At 36.0% G+C, this 25,469-nt stretch overlaps 2 protein-coding genes and 1 long non-coding RNA gene across 4 annotated transcripts in view; all 3 read right to left on the bottom strand.

Annotated features, from left to right (window-relative positions):
* The window catches only part of LOC102314062 (immunoglobulin superfamily member 10), a gene marked incomplete in the record, with an annotated part of 32,326 nt that extends 21,419 nt beyond the window's left edge, over positions 1 to 10,907 (bottom strand). The window contains 9 exon segments of the mRNA XM_042216105.1: positions 6,041 to 6,247; positions 7,053 to 7,334; positions 7,705 to 7,980; positions 8,283 to 8,564; positions 8,934 to 9,191; positions 9,301 to 9,621; positions 9,714 to 10,121; positions 10,364 to 10,486; positions 10,840 to 10,907. Coding sequence (XP_042072039.1) covers positions 6,041 to 6,247; positions 7,053 to 7,334; positions 7,705 to 7,980; positions 8,283 to 8,564; positions 8,934 to 9,191; positions 9,301 to 9,621; positions 9,714 to 10,121; positions 10,364 to 10,424 — 2,095 coding nt within the window.
* A 2,345-nt stretch (positions 10,908 to 13,252) lies between these two features.
* The window catches only part of LOC121812905 (sialic acid-binding Ig-like lectin 11), an 18,171-nt gene continuing 5,954 nt past the window's right edge, over positions 13,253 to 25,469 (bottom strand). Inside the window, exons 1-11 of one of the 2 annotated variants that reach the window (XM_042216107.1) lie at positions 20,165 to 20,403; positions 19,603 to 19,773; positions 18,854 to 19,267; positions 18,277 to 18,597; positions 17,904 to 18,161; positions 16,178 to 16,435; positions 15,757 to 16,014; positions 15,380 to 15,664; positions 15,066 to 15,171; positions 14,897 to 14,966; positions 13,253 to 14,105 (exon numbers count right to left, since the gene is read on the bottom strand). In XM_042216107.1, the coding sequence (XP_042072041.1) occupies positions 13,806 to 14,105; positions 14,897 to 14,966; positions 15,066 to 15,171; positions 15,380 to 15,664; positions 15,757 to 16,014; positions 16,178 to 16,435; positions 17,904 to 18,161; positions 18,277 to 18,597; positions 18,854 to 19,267; positions 19,603 to 19,663 (2,331 nt within the window). In that variant the 5' untranslated portion in view covers positions 19,664 to 19,773; positions 20,165 to 20,403 and the 3' untranslated portion in view covers positions 13,253 to 13,805. Of the gene's footprint in view, positions 14,106 to 14,896; positions 14,967 to 15,065; positions 15,172 to 15,379; positions 15,665 to 15,756; positions 16,015 to 16,177; positions 16,436 to 17,903; positions 18,162 to 18,276; positions 18,598 to 18,853; positions 19,268 to 19,602; positions 19,774 to 20,164; positions 20,404 to 25,469 lie in introns of those variants that run through there. The other variant, XM_042216106.1, reaches the window with a different exon arrangement.
* On the bottom strand, positions 25,217 to 25,469 carry LOC121812907. The gene is made up of 2 exons (XR_006053401.1): positions 25,367 to 25,469; positions 25,217 to 25,270 (listed from the first exon to the last, which is right to left on the bottom strand). It is a non-coding gene; the product is annotated as an uncharacterized LOC121812907 (long non-coding RNA).

Here is a 25,469-nt window from a genome sequence, read left to right as displayed (position 1 = left end):
ATCATAGTCACATCTTGAATATGCTTCACATTTGTACCAAACTATATGTTTGGGTGTAAATCCAAAACCAGTAGCGAAAGAACACGGGATCACAACACAGAGTCCAGCCTCTGCTGTTAGTGTCTCACTAAGTGTGATGCAGTATTGTCCAATGCATTGTTGTGATGTGCCTGTTAATACAAAGGAGGAGGTACAAAAAGAGGAAAAGAATATTTGGTTCATTTGAATCGTTGGATTAATTTATGATGAATTCTACTTCAAGAATGAATACTTATAATCTGAATGCATTTCAAAAAGACACTTTTAATACACACACACACACACACACACACACACACACACACACACACACACACACACCTGCACATATAACCGTATAAAACAAAAATGATAAAGCAGAATTACAAGATTAGAAACAAGAAGAATCAAACCTGTTTCAGCATTACTGACTCTTATACACAAAAAGAAAGATGCCCAGATCAGAACAAACATCCTGACTTGGTTCTCAGCACTTGTATTCTCTCCCTCCAGTGAGAAACTTTATTGGAGCAAATGAAGTAAAGAGATATTAAGGGAATTCAACATCTTACATCACACATTGTAATAGAGGATGTTGCATGCTTGGTTATTCCGTAGTTATGTATGCCTACATCATTACCCTAAAGTTTTTCTGGTAAACAAAGATCTGTTCTCAAAAGATAAATGACCAAAGCAAAATATTTTTTAAAGCTCAACAAAAGCACTAATACAATAAAAACTGTTACTACTGTATTTTATTTAACTTCAGATCATCTGCATGATTTAATGAATTGGAGAACTGTGAACAGTGGATTCTCAAACTAACACATTTTTTGACCAGCACAGTCAACACCTTTATACAATATTGTTTAGTGTTTTAAAGATATTTTGAAAAAAACATTAAATGAATGGTTTTTTTTTACCTCTTTTGTCTATTTCTTCTTCACTCTTCTATCCACAGTGAAACTCTGCTGACTTTTAATCTTCAAGCTTCTCTTTTTCCTTTCTTCCGTATTTTTACAGCAAGATTTCAGGAAGTGTGTGATACATTCAAACTGGATTACGACACATTCACTTTTATGACGTTATCTTATGTGCACACAAGTGGTCCGCAGGTGCGCACAATAAAAGACGCGCACCAGATAAGAACGTTTGCGTACATAGGATTTTCTGGTTGAGGACAGACATTTGTTTAGATCTCGAAGATGTCGAAGAAGTAAGCTCCTTTAAGCAATTACTTTTGTGTTCCTTCACCTCCAAAGAAATGTCAGAAGGAGCCCGAACCGCAACAAATGATGAACGCACAGAGATGTGGTGCAGAATATGCCGTGAAAATCCCAGCAGACAAAAACAGTGACTTTTATATGTACGCAAACGCACGTTGCAACTTCTTATCCGGTGCGCGTCTTTTATTTTGACAGCGAATGCGCACCACTTATGTGCACCCCTATAACACTATATATGCTCTATATTATATACTAAAATAGTCATCATCAACTCATAATTACAAAAAACCCCAAACTGAAAAAGTTTTTCAACTTTGAATTCATGTTTATTATTAAATATTCTCTGTTCGGTTATGTCTCTTTGGGTTTGTGGTTTTGAATTCTTAGCAAGCGGTTCAGATTTTCATTATTTCTCTGGAAATTATTTGCCTTTTTTTAAAATATAGTTTTAGGTTTCAGTCAGAGTCAGTTTGCATGTCCCTGCTTTCTGCTAAATTATTTTATCCCCCCCCCCCTGATTTTTAGACCTGCATGTTGAAACAGTCTGCAGTGAAAACAAGCATAAAATCAGAAACTGATTGCAATGACATGGTCCTGGGTCTGTTTTCCAGTTTAGGTTATTTAAGTATTATAAATTCCTGGCTTGCCTAATGTTTATGTTGACTCTTGTATGTGTCCCTCTTACTCAATGTAGTTACCCTCTTAGCAGCTGCCTTGGTTTTATTCCCCCCTTTGTCTCAAGCCCAGTGCACTTCCTGTTTTATTTTGGTAAGTCTGCTATCTATCCCTTTGTCCTTTGTCAGTTCACTTTCTCCAGCTCCAGTGCTCTCTTTCCATAGTGTTTATTCTCCGATTTCTGTGAGTAGAGGTTTTCAGTTCCCTTTTGTATTTTGTGTTTCACCTTTTTCGTATTTTGGTCATCAGCCTAAATAAACGGCCTGTTTGTTTCACTCAGTCTGTCTGTGAGATTACATTTGGGCCCTCCACTAAATACCTATGACATGTGATCCTGTATTTGCTTGTGTTACACAATTCAGACTGCTACAGCATGAATAGGTGTTCTGACTTTGATTAAACCACCAGACATGGTGCAGCAGCACCAGGATCACAACTCCACAGTATCTGACTTGTCATGTACCGCTGCTGGTTTACACTGCCCCCTATTGGTGAATGGTGTGAAGGGTAGAGGAGAAAAAAAACTCACTACAAACAAAAGTGTCAAATCTCACTGGGTTTTTTTTTGTTTGTTTTGTTTTGTTTTTTTTCTCAGTTTTATATGTTAGGGTTTTTTTTACCCTACAATATTAAATGCCTTGAGGCAACAGCGATTTAGCTCTGTATAAATTAAATTTATGTCATTCAATTTTAAATGCCACTGGAACAATATGGTGGATACCCATGCCAACATAACATAACGAAATTTCTTACAAGCTGGAGGTTTTCAGAGAAAAGAAAATACATGACCGTAGATATGAAGTTTGGTAACTGGGAAAAATACATTACTGAGAACAAAATACTGAGAACAAAATACTGAGAACAAAATATCAAGTAGCTGCATGGTAAAAAAGGGCAACTTTTATTCGTAAATAAATGTACACACTTTTATATCTTTTCAATGTTTCTGACAAGACAATCTCAGGGTGGGCATTTGTCATCTCAACAATAAAACAGGAAAAAATCATTCCCCAACACATAGACTTAAGACTAAGATTAAACTGAAGATTTTAATATAATAAAGACATATCTAAAATTTGTATCAACTGTGGCATTTTTCTAAAATAACATGCTATTTCAGATAATTTGAGAGACAAGCTGACACTGGAACATTTGATTATTTATTCTTTGAAACTGAAAAACCATATTGGCCACAAGCACTTTTTCCTGACAAGATGGAGATTTAAAACAAATACTTATCCTTATATCCGTCTTCCTTTTCTGGAAAACAGTCTTTTATCTCCAGTACCACCACCTCCTCCTCTTTCACCTTATTCTCCACCATCATCTCCACCTTCTTCTTGTACTACTTTCTTAATTTGAGCATCATTTATCACTTTCCTCCTTATTGCTTCCCTGGCACTATTTCTTTTCAAAGGGATAAATTAGTGTCAGCATACTCCACTTCTTTTGGTCCACTGTTTAAGATCAGAGTCTGATTTTCTTCTAATAGGGAACCATCATATACCTGTTAGATAGAAAGTAAATAATATTAGTTGTTCATTTCTATCTGATATCTTTACATTCTTTTGTTATTAAATTGTTGTGACTTTTTTTGGCCTGATAATCAACTTGATGCAACGTCGAATCTTGAATTACTGTCATGCTTTGCAGTTTTTGTGTTTGTTGTTTTTGATCATGGCTGTTAAAGATGCATGTTTGCTCATTTATAGGTTCATGATTAGATTTTGGTTCACCAGAATAAGTCTGCAGGTTTCAGTGTTATAAAGCACCTCTTTTCCTGCTTAGTCTGCAAGTCCAGTCTGCTATGATTAGTGAATTTGTTTGGTTGGCACACAACCATAATTGTACTGTATCTGTAGTCATAACTCTATGAGCATGGGTAACAAAACGTTATAGTTTGACCATACACATTTCAAACTGAATCCCAACACAATTCATAAAAATGTTTTAACACTTGCAAAGTAACTGGCATTATGAGCAGTTATTTCTCTTCTAACGCATATGTTTTCAGTTGATCTGTTAGTGAAATTATGCACAAATTAACTTTCTCAATTTGAACTAAACTTGGCGGACAGACAAATGGTGGGTATGTAAAAGAAATCAGTTCATTGTGGAATGAAAATGGCCCATTTCCTTTCAAATTGTAGAAACCTTTTTTACAGTTCAAAAGAAACTTCTTTCAATGCTTAAAAAGTTAAAACTTCACTATAATCCTCATGCAGTACTTGTTTAATGGTTTCAAATTGGTTTTAATGTTTTTAATTTCAAAAGCTTTGGATCTTTGCAACTTTGCAGACTTTTAGTAGTACAAAAACAATTACGAAATATTAATCAATAAAGTGTAAATATGGCCACTTCATCATTCTAGACATGTGAGCAAAAACTCATATATTACCAGTTATATTAAAAAAAATGCCACATGAACATCACTACCTGTGGATCATCTTGACGTCTGTCCATCTCCAAAGTCTCATGAAGGTTTCCAGAGCTCTTCTGTTTTTTTCTGAGAATTATATTTTTTAAGAAGCAAATTCATGTTCAACCTTATTTACAGAGAAAACCTAATAATAATTAGAAAAGTAAATGCCGTACCTGTAATACTTTTTGGCCAAAAAGCAAACAACTGCTGTAAGAAGTGTCCCAATCAAAAAGGCAATGATGACTTTTAGGTATCCCTTGCTTAAATCTAACGGTTGCTCTGCACTCAAAGGAACAACATGGAAAAAAGCACATTTTTACCTTATTATATTTTGCACAAGTTAAATGTTTTCTTATGTGTTACTAAAAAAATAATTGTTGCGGTCAAAAATTGTTTATTTGAAAACATACCATATTTTTTAGAGTTGTTGTGGATTGTGAATTTTTCTTTAGCTTCTTCATTTCCATTGTTACTGACACATTCAAGAGTGATGTTGCCATGCTTTTCTACATTTAGGCTGACAGTGCTGTTGACTGTGTCATTTGACACAGCAGTAATGACAGAGTACTCAGTGTTGTTCTTGAGGGGCAACCACTGGATGGTAGGTAAAGGAAACCCTTCAATGATACACACACAGGTCAAGACCTGTGACTGAAGCACACATCCTGAACCATTTTGAATATTTGATAGCCCTGTAAAAAGAAATGCCAGATCATAAAAAAAAGTAAATTGTGAGTTTGGTATGAATATGAATTTCAGATTCAAGATTAGTGCTGTCTACTTACAAGTCACAGTCACACTGACATTTACGGTCACAATTGTGTCCAGATGTTTTGCAGCACAGATGTACTGTCCAGAATCTTTTGCTATCACATTTGGGATGAAAAGTGTTGCTGATCCAGTGTCATTGTGCAAATTAGCGTGAATTCCACTCTGAAGATTTGTGTTGTCACTAACTTTTTTCCACCCAATAAGAGCTGAAGGGATACTTTCAACACTGCAGGTCAAATTCAGAACATCTCCCTCATTAAGAGTTGTATTCCCAGTTATCAGTGGTCTCCTTTTATCTGTGGAACAGAATTCAGCAATTTATAATATGGAGGGCGAAAAAAGAATTATTCAAGATAACCTTTAAAGAATCATGAAAGACTAAGTTTCCTTGTTCCTCATACTGCTCTCCACGATTCACATCCCAACACTAAAAGAGGGAATATCCTTGGGAATAGAAGTAATATTGGTATCTCATCCATAATTAGATTTCAATTCACTTGTATTTCTCTTTTCCCAATTCAAACATTGAAGGCAAATCACACTCTGTGCTATGGAACGTTTTCTTGAGAGTCAGGTGTTTGGGAATGGAAAGAGAGTACCCAAATGCAGGACACACATACTGACTGACTATGGGCATGGTGTTTATTATAAAGATGGGATGAACAGAACATGGAAGGTTGAACTAAACTGATTAAGTGGGATGAACTGACAACACACATAAGGAATAGGCAATGACGAGACAAGAAACTGAGGGAAACTGAGGGCTTAAATACACTGCATATTGACAATGAATGGAAACAGGTGAGAACACAGCTGAACTAAATATAGTAGAAGATTGGTACTGTCTACTTACAAGTCACAGTCACATCAACATATAAGGTCAGAGTTGTGTCCAGATGTTTTGCTGTACAGATGTACTGTCCAGAATCTTCTGCTGTCACATTCTGGATGACAAGTGTAGCTGATCCAGTGTTATTGTGCAGATCAGTGTAAGTTCCAATATGAAGGTTTGTGTTGGAGATAGGTTTTTTCCACACAATAAGAGCTGGAGGGATACTTTCCACACTGCAGGTCAAATTCAGAACATCTCCCTCTTTAACAGTTGTATTCCCAATGATCAGAGGTTGCCTTAAATCTGTGGAGCAGATTTTAGTAATTTATTTAAGATAAAGAAGGATGAAATGGCTAAAACAAAAATATTGGAATATTCTAATGGATGACAAAACCTTTGACACAGACAGTGATTTTGTACAATACTTTTTCCATGTAGGGGGCATTTTGGCTAGCATGTTTCGGCTTTATTTTTGCCTTGATGATGCAGTGAGGGACACCAATGTCCTCGTTATTTACAGTATGGAGGGAAACAAAATAATTATTCAAGATACCTAAACACAGAAAGTGGGAATATCTTTCGATAAGATGATGTCTGACCATTCTCAAGTATAATAGGGAGCATGTTTTTGTCGGCATGGTTTAAGTTTCCTTGTTCCTCATACTGCTCAGTATTATTCACATCAAAACACTAAAAGAGGGAATATCCTTGGGAATAATAGTTAGTAATGTCATTAATAACATTAATGCAATTAAAATCCATTTTTTAATACAGTGGCAAATCAATCGATAATAAGTTTCCTTGGGGTAGTGTTTAGTACTTACATATGCTGGTAAGGGAGTCATAATTTAGTCTAAACATTTTAGGAAGTGTTTTAATTAATGTGGACTTTTGATGATATGATATTTTGTATTGATGAAGGGTAATAATAAGATCATCTATGTTATCTCTCTTTCAATTTACCAATTCACCTCTATTTCTCTTTTAACAATTCAAAAGTTGAAGGGACATCACACTCTAAATTTTGGAACACTTTATTAAACCTTTAAATAAAAGTATGGCTACTTTTCCAATATATTATAGTGAAATATTAGTGCTGTCTACTTACAAGTCACAGTCACATTGATGTAAGAAATCAGAGTTGTGTCCAGATGTTTTGCTGTACAGATGTACTGTCCAGAATCTTCTGCTGTCACATTCTGAATGACAAGTGTAGCTGATCCAGTGTCATTGCACAGATCAGTGTAAGTTCCAATATGAAGGTTTGTGTTGGAGATAGGATCTTTCCACACAATAAGAGCTGGAGGGATACTGTCCACACTGCAGGTCAAATTCAGAACATCTCCCTCTTTAACAGTTGTATTCCCATTGATCAGAGGTTGCCTTGAATCTGTGAAACACATTTTAGTAATTTATTTAAGAAAGAAAGGATGAAATGGCTAAAACAAAAATATTTTAATATAAATTTAACACCAAAAGAGGGAATGTCTTTCAAAAAACTGTTCCATTGCTCCAGTAGTTTTCCAGAGAAACAATGCCAAATTGTACAGTAGCTGCTCTGGCAGTGCATTGTGGCCTGATAACTATTGTTTTATTTTTGAAAATGTATTTCTATTTTCTTACCCACCTTTATCTTTATGTCATGACATTTAAAACAGGCTTACTGTAACAATACAGATCAAGGTTTTTGGCTACCTATCATGTTTATACAATTATGTGAAATTCTAAACTTTACTAGAAGATTAGTACTGTCTACTTACAAGTCACAGTTACACTAACATAAGAAGTCACGGTGGTATTCAGATGTTTTGCTGTACAGATGTACTGTCCAGAATGCTGTGCTGTCACATTTGGAATGGTAAGTGTAGCTGATCCAGTGTCATTATACAGGTAAGTTCCACTATGAAGGTTTGTGTTCGTACTCATTTTTTTCCACACAATAAGAGCTGGAGGGAAACTTTCAATACTGCAGGTCATATTCAGAACATTTTCTTCTTCTACAGTTGTATCGCCAGTGATCTGAAGTTTCCTTTTATCTGTGGGACACACAAGTAAAGTGGGATGAAACAATGAATGTAATACTAAAAAAAACATTAAAAAAATAACCTTTGATCCATACAGTGATGGCATCCAATATTTTTCACACTGAGGGAAATTTTCTGTTTTGGCTTTATTTTTCTCTAATAGTGCTCGCCACTATAGTCACTGAAACACCAAAAAGAGGTAAAATGGTCTTTCATCTATCAAAAACAATACCGAAGCTGACTAACTGTCAGGTTTATAAACGTATGTGTATTAGTGAACTGCAGATTTGAGAAGATTATTGCCGTCTACTTACAAGTCACAGTTACGCTGACATTTACAGTTAGAACTGTATCCAGATGTTTTGCTGCACAGACATATTGTCCAGAATGTTCTGCTCCCACATTCTGGATAACAAGTGTAGCTGATCCAGTGTCATTGTACAGATCAGTGTTAGTTCCATTGTAAGGATTTATATTGGAAGTCAACATTTTCCAAACAATAAGAGCTGGAGGAAAACTTTCAATACCGCAGGTTAGATTCAGAACATCTCCCTCTTTAACGACCGTTCTCCCAGCAATCTGAGGTTTCCTGTAATCTGTGCAGCACATTTACTTGGTTTATTTAAGGAAGGAGACAATAACATATAACCATTTACCACAAAAATATGAGTGAGCTTCTGCACTAAATTGTAGATGCTAATGTTAACAACAAACTAAACTGATACAGTGTCTTTAACATGTGCACAGTTATTTTCTATCAATCAGCATTTAAAGGACAATTTGATTATTGTAGAATCTCACTGGAGGTTTTCTCTTGAATATACACACAATATTTACAATGTTTTCATTTCTATAACTATATTCATTTTCCAGGAATGTTCTTTATGAAAGTAGTGCTGTCTCTTTTTCAGAAGACCGTTTTAAAAAAAAAAAAATTCTTTAAAAGCACAAAATTGTGAACTTACACATCACCCTTACAGTGACTTTCTCCTTCAGAGTATTGTTCATATATTGAGCCGTACAAACATACTGTCCAGCATGTTTTGTTGTTGCATTTAGGATTATAAATGTTGCTGATCTCAAATCACTTTGCAAGTTTGTGTCAGAACTAAGTCTGGACCACCTAATCAGAGATAGAGGGAAACTTTCAACACTGCAGGTCAGATTCAGTGATTCATGCTCCTTCACCCTTGTAACACCACGTATTTTAACTTCTTTCAAGTCTATGAGTCAAAAAGACAAAAAAAAAATAACTTCCTTACATTTTCCTCCCCAAAAGTTGTACAATTCAACAAGGTTCACAACATTTTATGTTTGTAGCAAAGTACTCACAGTTCACATTCAAGGTTGAAGTCTCTTCTGTAATTGTTTCTCCTGTAAAACTGATCTTACAGGTGACGTTCGTGTTGTGATGTTTAGCTGATGGGTTAAAGGTCAAAGTTGAGACAGGACTCTGTGTTACATCAGTCAGATTCTCAGTCTTGTAATCAGTGCTGTTTCCTGTAATGTAAGATTCAGTCCCTCCTGCTCCTCTCCATGTCCAGGTGATTTGAGGAACAGATCCAGAGCAGAGACCAGGAGCAGTGCAGGTCAGTGTGGCCTGCTGTCCCTCAGTCAGTGTGGGAATCATTACTGTGGGCTTCAGCTTAAAACCTAATGGAAACAATTCATTTTTGATTTTTGGTTATACATTTTGGGTGTTTAAGACTTCAAGCATGTTTTTGTTTTAGTCTACATTTTCATACCTTTTACAGAAACAGTCACTCTTGGAGAGAATGAAAATCCATCAGGTTTTCCATTCAGTTCACCAATAACTCTGAGGTGATATGATCCAGAATCAGACTGTTTTAGCTTATTAATGAAGAAGCTGCAGTTGTTCTGGCTCAGATCAGGCTCCAAAAAGGACACTCGTGCTTTAAACCCAGATTGAACTTTAATGCTGTTGTTGGTGTGAAATATCATGATAGGATTACCACATCTTGGTTCAGATACTTCACATTTATACCAAGCTATATGTTTAGGTGTAAAGCCATCACCAGTCCTATAAGAACACGGGATCACAACACAGAGCCCAGCCTCTACTGTTACTTCTCCCTCATTGAGAGTGACACAGTATCCACTGACACAGTGTTGTCGTCCCCGGGCTGAGGCACCTATTAATGCAAGGGAAATATAAAAAAATAGACAGTTTTTAGTTTCAAACAGTAAAAGATCGTGTCTGATCCTTGATACATTACTACTTGAGACAGTAATAATACTAAATTATCATAAATTCTGGTTGATAATAGATCATTTTTTAATCTGGATAAATGTTATGAAACAGTTTTATATGCAAATGTTAAAAGATTATTGAATATCAGCTGAATTAGGAGGTTACTTAGAAGAAGATACAAACTTATGTCAGCACTGCTACATGTCACAGAGGAAAGCAGAGCTGCCAAGATGAGGACAGACATGCTTGATATCCGATGCTCGACACGTTGAATCTCTTCCTCCACTGGACAAATTTGTATTAATGCTAAAAATAAACATTCGGAAATTACATTAAAGGAAAGACTCCAGCTACAGTCACACATCTCATGAAAGTCACATCTTATGTCACATGCTTATTTATGTTGTAATTATGATGTGTACATCCTTTACCGAGGACTACGGCTGCTCCAAAGACTTAATCTTTATATAGTTAAGCACTTAACAGGACAGTTTTATGTTATCTGTATCAATGTATTATACACAGTTAACTCATAGTTATTACAGCAGTAAGATCAATGATAGTTTAGTATAAAATAAATAAGATAAAAACTGGTTAAATAATATAACAAAATATGGTTCATTTGCAGTTTAAAGTATAAACTTGAAAACCATCTTTACCTATTTTTGTCTTGTTCTTGTTCTCTCTTCTGTCTGAACTGATCTGTGCTGACGTTTTAATTCAAAGTTTCTGTTCCTCACTTTTTTCTATTTCTTCCTTCGTTTTGCAACAGGATTTCCAGATGTTTATCAGCATAACACTGAACTTTACAGACTGACTTTGATAAAGTTATTATTACATCACACATATGTATCATACATATCACATATGTATGATATACATATGTTTCATTTCATTGATTGAATAATTAGTGTTTAGTAGGAAAAATGTTCTTTGAGGAAGTAAAACCATATCATTGTGATTATTGCGTTTTTTTTAAATCTTTTAATTTTTTTATTTTTTTTCTGTGATTTCAACAGAGTAACCCACAAATAGAACAACTATATTGCCATTAATGGGCTTTGTCAAAAACTAACATCTGCATGTATTAAAATGGTAGATTAAATGGAGTAAAATACCCAAAATAAAATAAAGAATGCCACTCAGCATTTCCCCATTTCAGCTGCATACAACATCTCTGCATTTTTTTTTTGTGTAACGTATTTGTATTGTGTGACAGCTGTACTGTGTATTTTAACACCATATAAGGCACTGATGTGCTCGCTGTATCTATGGAAACCTCTTGCTAAGCTTGAGGTGTAACATTGTAAGAATAATGTAACAATTCGAGTGTGTGTGTGTGTGTGTGTGTGTGTGTGTGTGTGTGTGTGTGTGTGTGTGTGTGTGTGTGTGTGTGTGTGTCATTCCAGTCTGACAGCTTGGGGGGAAGAAACTTTTCCGTAGTCCTGTAGTGAGGGCCCGGATGCTCTGGTACTTTTTCCAGAAGGCAGCTTCTAAAATCTCAGATGAAATGCGAATCGTTGGACAATTTCAGATGATCTAAAGTACCCCAGTGACTGACTCAGGGTTTAAATGAACTCTCCTTCTGGAACAGAAAGGCCAGAGTTTCCTTCTTTTCTTTTTTTGAGTTGAACTTTTTTCTTGAGTTCTTGTATAAGAAAATAGAAAAGTGAGGGGAGAATGTAAGATTGCTATAGGGTCAACACGTGTGGTGCTTTTAACTTGGAGCCAAGACACCACATGCTTTAAAAAGAATGAGTGACAATTCCAAGTCAATAGCCAGGATTGCAGTATGTTGGTCTATTTTCTAATACCAATGAGAAAATGTGCTGCTGAAAAGAGCTGAAGTAATCTACAGTAGCAGAGAAAACAAAAGCATGAATAAAATTTTCATGACATTTAAATCTGGAGATGGCTGTTATTGAGAGTGTGGGCTTTTCTCATTTCTCTCACATTTTATGCTTCCATTTCTTTCTTCTCCATCCTTCTGCCTGTAATTTGGAAATTTATCTCAGTGTGTTGCCTTAAAGGAATTCCTAGTTCCTAAAATACATCTGGAGGAGATGGGAATGAGGACCTCTGCAGAAGGAGCTATAAGCAAAGATTAAGCAGCAACTTCAGGGGCTGAAAACTGAAACAAACATAAAAGAGTCACCCTTAGTGAGGATGCAGAGGTGGTCCGCTTATCTGTAAAGTATAAAAGAACCATGACACACCAGGAATATAACGCTAAGGGTTAAAATCATGCGTACGGAGTGTGTTAAGGGTTAATAATATGTGTGGATAAATTAAAAACATAAGCTATAAAAAATATTTAAGGTTATGATCATGTAAAAATCACAGATAATTTTGAGTTAAAAGCAGGATGAGTTTTTTTAAATTTTGTTGTGTCTTTAAGTACAGATGCTGGGTTTGGTTGTACTTGACTTATGTTACTCAAAGATGCCACTAGATGGCGCATACTGCTCAGGATAAATGCAAAACCTTGTTAGAGGCAAGTAAATGAAAATAAATAGTATATGAATATATAAAGAGTGTTGATATTTTGTAGCCATAAAATCAAAAATTGTTTATATTCTTTGCACTTTAAGCACTTGTTGGCCATGTCTTAGAACTGATATGCTTTTCCTGAAGAAAATGTTGCACGCTTTGTTTTGTAGGGAAATACGTTACCATACTGAAAAAAGGGAATTTCATCATTACTGTCATAACCTGATTTTGACTGCTGGAATGAGAAAACTGTTGTTTGAGCAAGCAACTTAAAAACAGCCCCAAATAATATGTAAACTGTAGTGTGCTTGTTGAAAGTGAGCAAGCACAGTGCTTGTAATTTTAAGCTGTAAAGACTTTTGTATATTGTTTTAGGAACCCTTACACGTGCATTGTTATTGTGTACTTAAGGAGTGTTCGGGGACTTTTGACATTAGCATTAGAACCATTGAAGCTAGTTATATCATTAGCTTGAAATAGATTGTTTGGTATAAAACAAATGATTTGGTCAAAATAAACATTCTGACTTGATGAACGTGTCGGATAAAAACTCACAAAGAAAATAAATGATCTTATGCAAGACAGGGAAAAAATAAATTTACTAAGCAAAAAGACGTACATTTTTCAGCAAGAATACAAAGCACAAAAAACATGGTTTAAAATGGCATTTTGTGAAAGCACTAAAAGGAAACTCCAAAGGTCATTTGTCACACTTTGGCTGTACACTTTCAAATATATGTGGCCAGACAATGTCAGTGTTGGCCATCTGCCACCTGGAAACTTAAACCGTTAAAAATCTGCAAAATACATCAAGAATACAGTAAAAAAAAAGTTAAGCCACTATATTTACTACTACAGCTGAATGTCATTGGGCAAGATTTTATAGTAAAGAAGTATAGACATCTAAAAATTGCTTAACCATGACATTTTTCTAATATGTGTAATCATTAAACTATTGCAGAGCATTATATTCAGAGGTAACATTTTCATCCCTGTAAGATTTGATTTGTTAATATTTGTGAAGTTTACAACATAGAGATAATTTTAATTCAAACACAAAATGGAAATCCATCCATCCATCAATTACATCTGAAGAGATCAATATTTATCCTTAGCAACTATACAAAAGAATTCCTCAATTATCATCTATTATGTCATTCACAGTGGAGTACACTGCCTCATCTTCCCCTTCCTTCTTTTCTGGTTCACAGTGTTTCATCTCCCCCTCCAACATTTTACCGTCGTCTCCATCATCATCTACTTGTTCTTTTTTTATTATCCTCTTGATTTCAGCGTACTCCGTCTTTGTGCTTTCTTGCGTCCTTGCTGGCTTTGTTTTTAACAGGGAAAAATCAATGGTGGCATATTCCACTTCTTTTGTCCCACTGTTTGAGTTCAGGGTCTGGTTGTTTTGTAATGCTTGACCATCATATATCTGTTAGGTACAAAGTAAATTGTTTCAGTCATTTATCAGCTACAGGCAGCCCAACATTGTGCAAACTATCCATTTATCTAGTGTGTATTCTTTCATGCTTCAAAGGGTGTGAGTTCTGCGCCATATTCTAAGTCAAGCTATCCTATTTGTTTAGTTTCTCTCTCCATCTATCCCTTCCTGCATTGTGCTGGTGTAAGGGGTGCACCTGTAAATTGCTAGGCAGTGTTAAACGTCGCCTAGCAGAATAAAGGCAGCGTCACTTTATTCTGAAGCCTCTGCCTACCATTACAGCTATGCCTTGTTGTCAGCCCATGTTTTCAATGATGCACCTATCTAAAGTTGTATAATATGTAGTGTTCATTAAAGGATTGGCTTTTCATTTCTGGAAAACAATCATCTTTCCTGACACTGTCTTGTGTGTTGTTATTTAGTGTAGTCCTGGTGGACTGAGCTGACTTATTATTGTTTCACCTGATAGCGCTGTGCAGTGAGTGGTTAGTTTGGTGGGGTGGTTTGTTTTAATATAAGAGATGGTTCAGTGTGTGTGTGTGTGTGTGAGAGAGAGAGAGAGATTCCTATCTACATACTATGCATATACATCTGCCTTTATGTAACACAGAGATGTGAAAGATTTTTATTTTTATGCCTTGAAATGATGAGTTTTATCCAGTGGAATCCAGTGTGGATTACCAGCAGCAGTAAGACTTCTTCCAAATGTATGTGAGATATTTGTGCAGAAACCCATTTTATTATTTTAAGTTATATCAAAAAAGATGAATCAACATAAATACCAGTGGGTCATCTGGACGTGTCAGCATCACAAAAGTGTCATTCAAATGTCCAGAACTCGTAATTTCTGTCCTGTAGAAAAGGGCATATTTACAGAAACAATGTTGAAATGAATCTTAATTTGCATCTACACAGAAACATTAATAATAACTACAAAAATAAATTCTGTACCTGTAACACTTTTTGGCCAAAAAGCAAACACCTGATGAAAGAACTGCACCAATCAAAAATGCAATGATAATTTCCAGAAATTGCCACCTAAGACCCGATGACGGCTCTGCACTCAAAGGAAACAACATGAAAAACCTGTTAACTCACATATTGAATTATATGCAGCACACCTAATGGCTAGTCTAATGATTGTCTTAATTACATAGGTCATAGATTACATGGGTCAGAAAATGGTAGTAAAAATGTCAAGTGGTTAAAAATGTTACAGTAAGGGTTTTAATTTAAAACAACAACAACAACCAAACAAAACTTACCATCTTTTTTGGACAAGTTGTTATTGATCAGCAGGTTCTCTCTTACTTCTCCATTTCCATTGTTGCTGACACATTCAACAGTGCTGTTGCCATGGTTTTTTACAGTTACACTGACAGTGCTGTTGACTGTGTGGTTTGATACACTAGTAATGACAGAGTACTCAGTGTGGTGAGTCAACAGAGGCCATTTGATGTTAGGTAAAGGAAAGCCTTCCCTGATGCACACACAGGTCAAACCCTCAGACTGAAGCACACATCCTGAGCCATTCTGTATCTTTGTATGCCCTGTAAACATGTAGTCAGAATCATAAAACAGGACACGCTGCAAGCTATAATGTTAATGAACTTCAGGTTAAAAATACATGCCATCTACTTACAAGTCACAGTTACATCAACATATGAAGTCAGAGTTGTGTCCAGATGTTTTACTGTACAGATGTACTGCCCTGAATGTTCTGATGTTACATTATGGATGACAAGTGTAGCTGATCCAGTGCCATTGTGCAGGTTTGTGTTAGAACTAAGTTTAGACCACACAATCAGAGATGGAGGGAAACTGTCAACACTGCAGGTCAGATTCAGAACATCGCCCTTCCTCACAGTTGTATTCCCAATGATCTGAGCATCCTTGTTATCTGTGGAGAATATTTAGGTGGTTTATTTAAGGAGTTTGGAAACAACACTGGCACATAATCATTCTTCATGGCTTCAACTGCAAAATTAACATGGAAGATGATAAGGCTGCTGATGACATCACTGGTGATGTTATCCAGTAATGTGACAATGTGTGGTACTTACATATTACTGTTATGGTGACGTTTTCCTTTAGGGTATTGTTCATATATGTAACTGTACAGATGTACTGTCCAGAATGATCCGGTTTCACATTTTGAATGAAAATTGTAGCTGATCCAGTGCCATTGTGCAGCTTTGTGTCAGAACCAATTTTAGACCACACAATCAGAGATGGAGGGAAACTGTCAACACTGCAGGTCAGATTCAGAACATCTCCCTCCTTAACAGTTGTATTCCCAATGATCTGAGCAGCCCTGTTATCTGTAAAATACATTTCAGTGATTTCAGTGGTATATTTATGGAGAGGGCAAGTTACACTGACATGTAATCATTCAACCAGAAAAATGAAGGATAAGAATGATAACAACGCGAGTTTAATTAATGCAAAGTGTAAAATGCCACAAATGTAAATAAAATGCAAATTACAATTTGGTCACTGTACAACATCATAATAGGTTTCAAAAGGCTCTTAATACATTTCCTCTTACTTCCCCTGTATAGTGCAGTCTACAGTGTTCCTCTTTCTAAACAAAGTTTTACTCTACATCTATAAATAAAAGATATACATTTGTACATCGTCTTCAACTTTTCAAAACTATTTTAAATGACATTTTTGAAAAATACAAGTCGTCAGTGGTATCACTGTCTAAACATTTCAAAGCCAATATACACAGATGTTGAGATGATATCACATATTTAATGAGGTGTGGCTGTAAGAGTTATTCAAAAGAATTACACTAATCTAAATGCACCATTTCAGATATCAGATGAAACGAATATGACCACTGCTAAAAATCTTCTGCTTAAAAGCACAGTTTTGTACTTACATATCACTGTGATATTGACATCCTTTCTTCAGGGTATTGTTCATATATGTAACTGCACAGATGTACTGTCCAGAATGTTCTGGTTTCACATTCTCAATGACAAGCCTGGCTGATCCAGAATAACTGTGCAGCTTTGTGTCAGAACCAAGTTTAGACCACACAATCAGAGATGGAGGGAAACTTTCAACACTGCAGGTCAGATTCAGAACATCTCCCTCCCTAACAGTTGTATTCCCCATGATCTGATGCGTCCTGTTATCTGCAAAATACATTTCAGTGAGTTCAGTGGTATATTTAAGGAGAGGGCAAGTTGCACTGCCATTTTCTGTTCAATCAGAAAAATGCCCGAACACCCCCCAAAAAACATAAAAAGAAATCACATCTTGCAAAGTTGTGTAGATGTTAACTTGCAGGATAAGAATGATAAGAATGTGTGTTTAATTAATGCAAAGTGTAAAATGCCACAAACGTCAATAAAATGCAAATTACAATTTGGTCACTGTACAACATCATAATAGTTTTCAAAAGGCTCCTAATACATTTCCTCTTACTTCCCCAGTATAGTGCAGTCTACAGTGTTCCTCTTTCTAAGCAAATTTTTACTCTACATCTATAAATAAAAGATATACATTTGTACATCGTCTTCAACTTTTCAAAACTATTTTAAATGACATTTTTGATATTTTTGAAAAGTACAAGTCGTCAGTGGTATCACTGTCTAAACATTTCAAAGCCAATATACACAGATGTTGAGATGATATCACATATTTAATGAGGTGTGGCTGTAAGAGTTATTCAAAAGAATTACACTAATCTAAATGAATCATTTCAGGTATCAGATGAAACTAATATGACCACTGCTAAAAATCTTCTGCTTAAAAGCACAAAGTTTGTGTACTTACATATCACTGTGATATTGACATCCTTCTTCAGGGTATTGTTCATATATGTAACTGCACAGATGTACTGTCCAGAATGTTCTGGTTTCACATTCTCAATGACAAGCCTGGCTGATCCAGAATAACTGTGCAGCTTTGTGTCAGAACCAAGTTTAGACCACACAATCAGAGATGGAGGGAAACTTTCAACACTGCAGGTCAGATTCAGAACATCTCCCTCCCTAACAGTTGTAACACCACTGATTGTAATTTCTTTCATATCTGTGAGATAAAAATACACATTTTACAATCATGTTGTTTCCTTTTCAGAATCTACTGATGATTCAATAGATTTTAAAAAATGCAAACAATAAATAGGAGGTTGCAAAGTACTCACAGTTCACATTTACAGTCAAAGTCTCCTCTGTAGATTTTCTACCTGTGAAGTTGACCTTGCAAGTGACACTGGTGTTGTGGTGTTCAGCTGAAGGATTAAAGGTCAAAGTTGAGATGTGTCTCTGTGTGAAAGACTTCGGATTGTCAGTGTTGAAGTCAGTCCTGTTTCCTTTAATGTAAGATTCAGTCCCTCCTGCTCCTCTCCATGTCCAGGTGATTTCAGGAACAGATCCAGAGCAGAGACCAGGAGCAGTGCAGGTCAGTGTGGCCTGCTGTCCCTCAGTCAGTGTGGGAATCATTACTCTGGGCTTCTGACTAAGACCTTATGGAAATAAATTGCATTAATGAACCTAAATTAACTACCGGAAGTTCATCTAGCACATTAATCTGGGATCAAATAATAAGCTATTTAGTGAAAATGGTAGTTTTGCCAGGAACTGCTGCAGTTCCTACCAGCTACCATAGAGGTCAACAATTCCCCAAAATAATGAATACTTCATTAAGGCCTTAAAAATACTAAATATGTTATTGTACATGACATTTTTCAACATGATTGGCCTTGGAATAGCTTTTCATACCTTTAACAGAGACAGTTACTCTTGGAATGAATGTGAATCCATCTTCTTTCCCATTCAGTTCACCAGTAACTCTGAGCTGATATGATCCAGAATCAGACTCTTTCAGATCGTTAATGATGATGCTGCAGTTGTTCTGACTCACATCAGGCTCCAAACGTGAGACTCGTCCTTCAAACCCAGCCTGAGCTTTTTTGTCTGTGTTTTTGTTGCTGTGAAATATTATGTCAGGTTCACTGCAACTGTGTTGAGATGTTTCACATTTGTACCAAACTGTATGTTTGGGTGTAAACTCATCAGCAGTAGTGAAAGAACACGGGATCACAACACAGAGTCCAGCCTCTGCTGTTAGTTCCCGCTCACTCAGAGTAACACAGTATCCTTTGTCACAGTGTTGCTGGCCCCAGGCTGAAGCACCTGTTAATGCAAAGGGAAAGATAAATATAATGATATATCACAGTAACTTGTATTTTTTACACAAGGTGTTTGTTTGTGCACAGCAACTATAGTTTTCACATTTCATAGTGTATTATATCCAGGTTATGAAATCTGCCTGGATATTAGTTAACAGTATCTCGAGACATATTTCACAAAAGATTAAATTAATTGTTAAAAGCCAACAGATGATAGTAAAGGCACAAATTTATGATGAATTGTGAGTGTTAATAAAATCTTATCATCTGGATAAATTTCAGGAAAAAAAGATTCAAATACAAATAAAGCAGAATTACATAAAATGAGAAGATACAAACCTGTGCCAACAATGCTGCCTTTTACAGAGAAAAACAGATTTGCCCAGATGAGCACAAACATGTTCGATGCTCGAGACGTTCAGTCTCTCCCTCCACAGAATAACTTGTCCAGCAGAGGAGCAGCCTCTGCTGTTAGTTTTTGTTCACAAAGGATAACACCAGTTTTGCAACCTAATTACAAGAATACAGAAGAGTCAAAATGTTTTTTAGCATTGCTGCTCTCAGAGAAAAGTAGAATACCCCAGATGAGAACAAATGTTCGATGTGTGACACGTTCAGTTTATCCCTCCACAGAGAAACTTGAACGCAGATGATGTAAAGATGCAGAAATAAAACAAGGGATTGTCCACATTTTACATAATATATCTTAAAGGATGTCACATAATTTGTTAGCAGTCATATGTATAAACTCGGTCTTAATACATAGCAGTATCATTTAATTAATACAACAACAGAAACAAATGTAGAAACAGTCCACCAGTTTTTTTTGTCCAGCACAAGTAACTTTTGTCAGCAGTGCCATATAGAAGAAAAGGTGGAATTGTATTTATTTATTTTTTACCTTTTTCCTGTGTTTCTCGTTCTCTCTTCTCTCCACAGTGATCTCAGCTGACTGCCCTAGTCGTCTCTATTTTCTGTTTCTTCCTTGTTTTTGCACCAAGATTTCAGGAAGTTTCTCAGCACACGTTTAAATGTTACTGAGCAAGACTGGCTTCAGTAAAAGCACCATCTTATATCACACTGTGTAAATGTATTTCTCACTACTTAAGCACTGAGAAATGCAGCTGTTTTATTTGCTTTAAAAAGACCCTCTACTGCTGAATCTCTGCATAGAGAGTTTTTTTTTCTTCTCTCGATAACTTGAAGCTGGTAAAAATTAAGGAATTGGAACTGGTGAAGAAACCTCATGTTACTGACAGTGTGTGGTACATGTACAGTCGTGGCCGCAAGTTTTGGCTGTGGCATAAAGTTTCTTTTTTGTGTACTTTGCTGATCTTTTGCTGTCACTTGCATTTAATGTCTCACTGTATGTATACATTCAAAACAGAAGTAGCAACAAATCCAAAGGCAACTACCCGACTGTAGGCCACAAATGATCTGAAATCACATTACTGGCACACTGGTACAGCACATGTGAGTGAAAGCTTCACAAGCAACAGTGGTGTGTAAATTCAAGAAACATAAGAAAAATGTTTCCCTCCTGTTTCTCTTTCCCTCCTTTGTGTATTTAATGTGTGTTCCTTTGCTCTTTGTTGCGTTGTCCCCTCACGGTGCTGTGTTTTTCTTCCATGCTCCTGGTAATGTTCTGGTTCTCTGTTTCCTGGTTTTCTAGTTTGCGCTACACGTTTTGAGTTTCTAGTTTAGGTTTCTTGTATTTTATTTTCAAGTTTTTCTACAGCAATAAAGCTGCCGTTTTGAGTTTATTCCTTTGTGTATGAGTCTTCCTTTGGGTTCTTCATCCTGCCTGGCACACATCACATACTTTGACATTCTTGGGGAATTGGCAGATTTCAAAGTTTCATACACGCCTTCATATTGCAGAGTTCACATAAGTAATATTTTTACGTGCATCAAAATAAGTTGTATTTAAAAGAAAATCTCACAATGTCTATGTTACCGTTTTATTTTAATATCAATATTCAATAAGCCAAAAATAACTAAAACTAGCAACATGTACAGTAAATTTAATGGTCAAGACAAAGGGTGTTTTCACATCCTCTTTTAAGCTGAAAGAGAAAAAAGTGTTGAATAGACAGTTGTGTGTGTTTAGCTGTTTCTTTGAACCACCAAGTAGTTCAGAGAAACAGCTTGCCGCTGGCTTTCATGTTGGCAAAATGATTGTAAGTCACATATTTTGTCCAACTGTGCTTCAATGCTGTGGCTGTGTTTGGCAAGACACACACGGACGTTTCCCTTCCTATAAAATTTAAGTAACATTATTACTTAAAAAAATACTCAGGGAAGTTCAGTTAACGCTATGTTTTGGAGTTTGTACGTGCTTTGTCTCTAGGGGCCACCGTATGTAAACATATATAAATAAAACCACAGTTTATTTTTTTACATTAATAATTCCTTTTGTGCATAATTTTATATTTTTGTTAATAATAAATTAATTAAAGCAACAAAACAACCTGAAGAGCCGGTTGGGAGCCGAAAGAGCCAGTTCTCTAAAAAGAGCCGGAAATCCCATCACTACCCTGTTGCAGTGTCTGCTTGTGAGTCTGTCTGTAAGTTCAGTCTGTGTTTCCTGTTTTGTTTTGAAAGTCCGTGTCTCATGTTAGCATGTCTGGTTTTGCTTCCTTTGTCTCGTCAGCCCTGATGCGCCCCAGCTGTTTCCCTCCTGTCTCCCATTCCCTGATTGCTCCTCTGTGTATTTAAGTCCTGTGTTTTCGTTTGTCTGTGTTGTGATTTATCCTCATCTTATACTCCCATATGGAAAAGATATATATAAATCTTATAAAGTTTGTATCTGTCTTGTGTGAAACGTGTATGAAAAGCATATAAGAGTGAAAACAGATATAAGACCCCTTGAAAAATTATATAATGAAACTTGTATGTTTTGGATACTTACTAAAACAATATATGAAAGTAATGAGAAAGTGGCCACTTTCATGAGTAAATCATGTAAGCCTTATATGATTTACTCATGAAAGTGACCACTTTCACTTTCTTTTCCATATGGGCTGTGTGTACTGTCTGCCTATGTGAGTTTATTTTGTAATTTTCAGTTTTGTTACTTTTTAGTTCAGCATTAAAGCTGGTTTTGATTTCACATTTTGCTTCTGAGTGTCTGCACTTTGGGTCCTCCTTACCACCACTCCTCCCTACACACAGCCTTCACATGACATTTTCACCCAACTTAATAGGTCTTGCATTAGTAGGGATTGTGTTTCCACACCAGATCCTTGGAATTTAACTCTCAAACTCTTCCTCTCTAGGTCTTGAATAGTGTCATCTGGTTGGTTAACTCCTAATTACAGAGTAAGATTTCCTCCTTAAACTTCCATAATACACAGGTCCAGCAAAGTAACAAGTTCCTATTCTGTGCTATCAAAACAAATCCACAATAATCCTAATTAAACTGAATCCTTCTTCTGGTAGAATTGAATTATTATAAAAGCAAAACCATTCGGGCCATGTTATATCCATTTTCCTTTAAAATATTCCTCTCTCTCACTGGAGTCTGCTGCTGCAACCAGATGCAACTGTGTTGTACTACCTAGTGATGGGTCCAGCAACACTGACGCACCGGCGCATGTATCAAGCTCACAGAGCGAAACCTGTATCGGTGCGTGTGTCACTTTAAGAAAAAGTCACGTGATCGATACAGCTGCTGTATGCTCATTGCCAACGCTCTAAACTGTGTTTAAAAGGTACCACATCTGCATCTGTCAACGGAATGAGTCGCCACCAAAAAAACAAAAACAAAATAACTCTCGTAAAGAAACAGATAATACATATCTCTCCATAAAAAATGGAGCCCAAAAGAAAAAGAAAAGTTTCTGCTGTGTGGGATCATTTCGATCTTTTAACTGCATATAAGGTAACTGTTTGTGTGTCTTTGTTTCAGTGTAATCTATCAGAATAGGAAAAACAGCAATGTGACATGCAGTGTAAAGTATTTATTTCATTTTATGCAGGTTAAATGTCGCATCTGTTCTGCGGCCAAACATGAAAATGAGAAAACAAACACACTGAGAATGAACACAGCCAGGCCTATATAGACATTGAGCAGTATTATCATCATTTTTTTTTCATTAATATATGTTTTATTATTTTGAAATCAAGCATCTAGGAAGACTGTTTTTGACCAGGCAGTCCTGAATATATATACATATATATATATATATATATATTTTATAAAAGACAATCCCTTAGTATTGTGGAGAGTGTTGGAGAGAACCATTCCAAGATCAAAGGATCCTTTAACGTACCAGGGGAATAGGAAGACATCTTATCCGAACCTTTTCCACCTGGCTTTACAGTTTTTGTGTACCCCAGCTTCATCTGTGCCCTATGAGCGTGTGTTTTCCAAAGCTGAGGAAATGGTGTCAAAAACGCAATGGACTGAATGCAAAAACATTGGATAAACTTATTTTTCTGAATAGAAATTTATAATAAACTCTGAGTCAAATACATTTAAATTGGTAATGTTACATTCACAATACCTTCATTTTAATTTTCACTTAATGTCATTCACAATATATTTTAAAGATTTCTACAATATTTGCAATGTAAAAAATATAAAATGATTCCATGGAAAGTACAATACCTTACAGTGTATACAAGTATGACTAGGTCATTGAATCAGTGCCTGTTGTGAGTCTCAAGTAAGTTGCCTGCAATGATATTTAAGGCCCAGCAGGTGACAGTATGGAGCAAAACAGCAACACTGTGTCGACTCAGTATCGATACAGCTTGGGGAATGTGCTGAAATGCTTCACAAGGCCTCATCTACCCATCACTAGTACCACCTCTCTCCTTCCTGCTTTCTCTTCCACACTCCTCTTTGTTTCTCCCTTTTATAGAGAAGGGCCACAAGCTACACCAATCAACTATTCCCAGTACTCAACTCAAAATAGCTGGCAGCTGGACTAGACTAAAATCTCCACTGCCACTTTCGTGTGGCTTATATTTTACAAAACACAAACAAAAGCGTCCAATAATTGAACAGGAAAATATTCCTCACCTAATGTTTCATGGGAGATTCTGTCAGTTATTCCACCATGCCACATTTTACAACAATGACAAAGAGGAACAGTAGAAAAACTGTGCTATAACTGACTGACCCCAGAGAGCTAGTGAACTGATCTGATCCATAAAGAGGTAGAATAATTGTAGCCTTGTTAGCTACAACCTGCTGAACTTACAAAGATAAAAGAAAAGAGCAATATATTTGTATAATGGTTTAGGTTTTAGGTTATTAATTAGTTTAAAGTTAGTCTGTTTTGAGTTTCTTCTATTCCTTGTTTAGTTTCTTGTTTATTATATGTCCTTGTGTCTCTGTCTTCTGCTTCACTCTCAGTGTGTCCGTGTTGATGCGTGTTTGTGTGGGCATCCTTGTGTCTTGTTATAGAGTGTCTCTGCTTTCAACTAACACTTCCTCCACAACAATGGCAAAGAGGAATAGTAGAAAAACTGTGCTATGTGACTGACCCCAGAGAGCTAGTGAACTGAGCTAGTGAACTGATCTGATCCATAAAGAGGTAGAATAATTGTAGCCTTGTTAGCTACAACCTGCTGAACTTACAAAGATAAAAGAAAAGAACAAAAAAAGCTCAATTTGCAGCTGTAGAGAGGTGAACAATTTTATTAAACTCTATGTATAAATTGAAATAGAAAGTGTAATTTGTTACATATAAAATAAGCTCATTTATTTACAATGCAATGTAAAAAATTAACAAATATTAAGCTTTAATTTAATAGCTAATTTAAATTAAAATTTGTAATACCATAGTATCTGCTTTAATAAAGACAGTGAAACTAAATTAAGTACATCACCAAAGTATTGACTACAGGCTGCCATTAAAATCACACAGCTATCTGAAACCTGACTTTTTAGTTTATATGGTGTGCAATAACATCATAATCTGATGATACATCTGCTTTTTGCAGTGACATGTAGGTTCTCTCCTCCTGATGTAGGTTCACCTTTTTTCTTGAATTCCTTTAATAAGAAGAAACAGAAGCCAATCATCGTCTAAAAGTCTTGACTGCATTCAAAGAGTCAAAAAAACATAAAAATACATGTGAAGAAACATACCAAAGGAACCATATGTAGGTTATGCAGAAGACATTCAAAGTGAGAGATACACCAGCAACAATCCAGGGAAGAACTGTACTGTAAGAACCACAGTGTTTCACAC

The sequence above is a fragment of the Haplochromis burtoni genome, unplaced genomic scaffold (genome assembly GCF_018398535.1).
Source record: "Haplochromis burtoni strain Fernald_Lab_line unplaced genomic scaffold, NCSU_Asbu1 Contig_925, whole genome shotgun sequence".
NCBI classification, from domain to species: domain Eukaryota; kingdom Metazoa; phylum Chordata; class Actinopteri; order Cichliformes; family Cichlidae; genus Haplochromis; species Haplochromis burtoni.
This window is presented reverse-complemented; position numbering and strand designations above follow the sequence as displayed.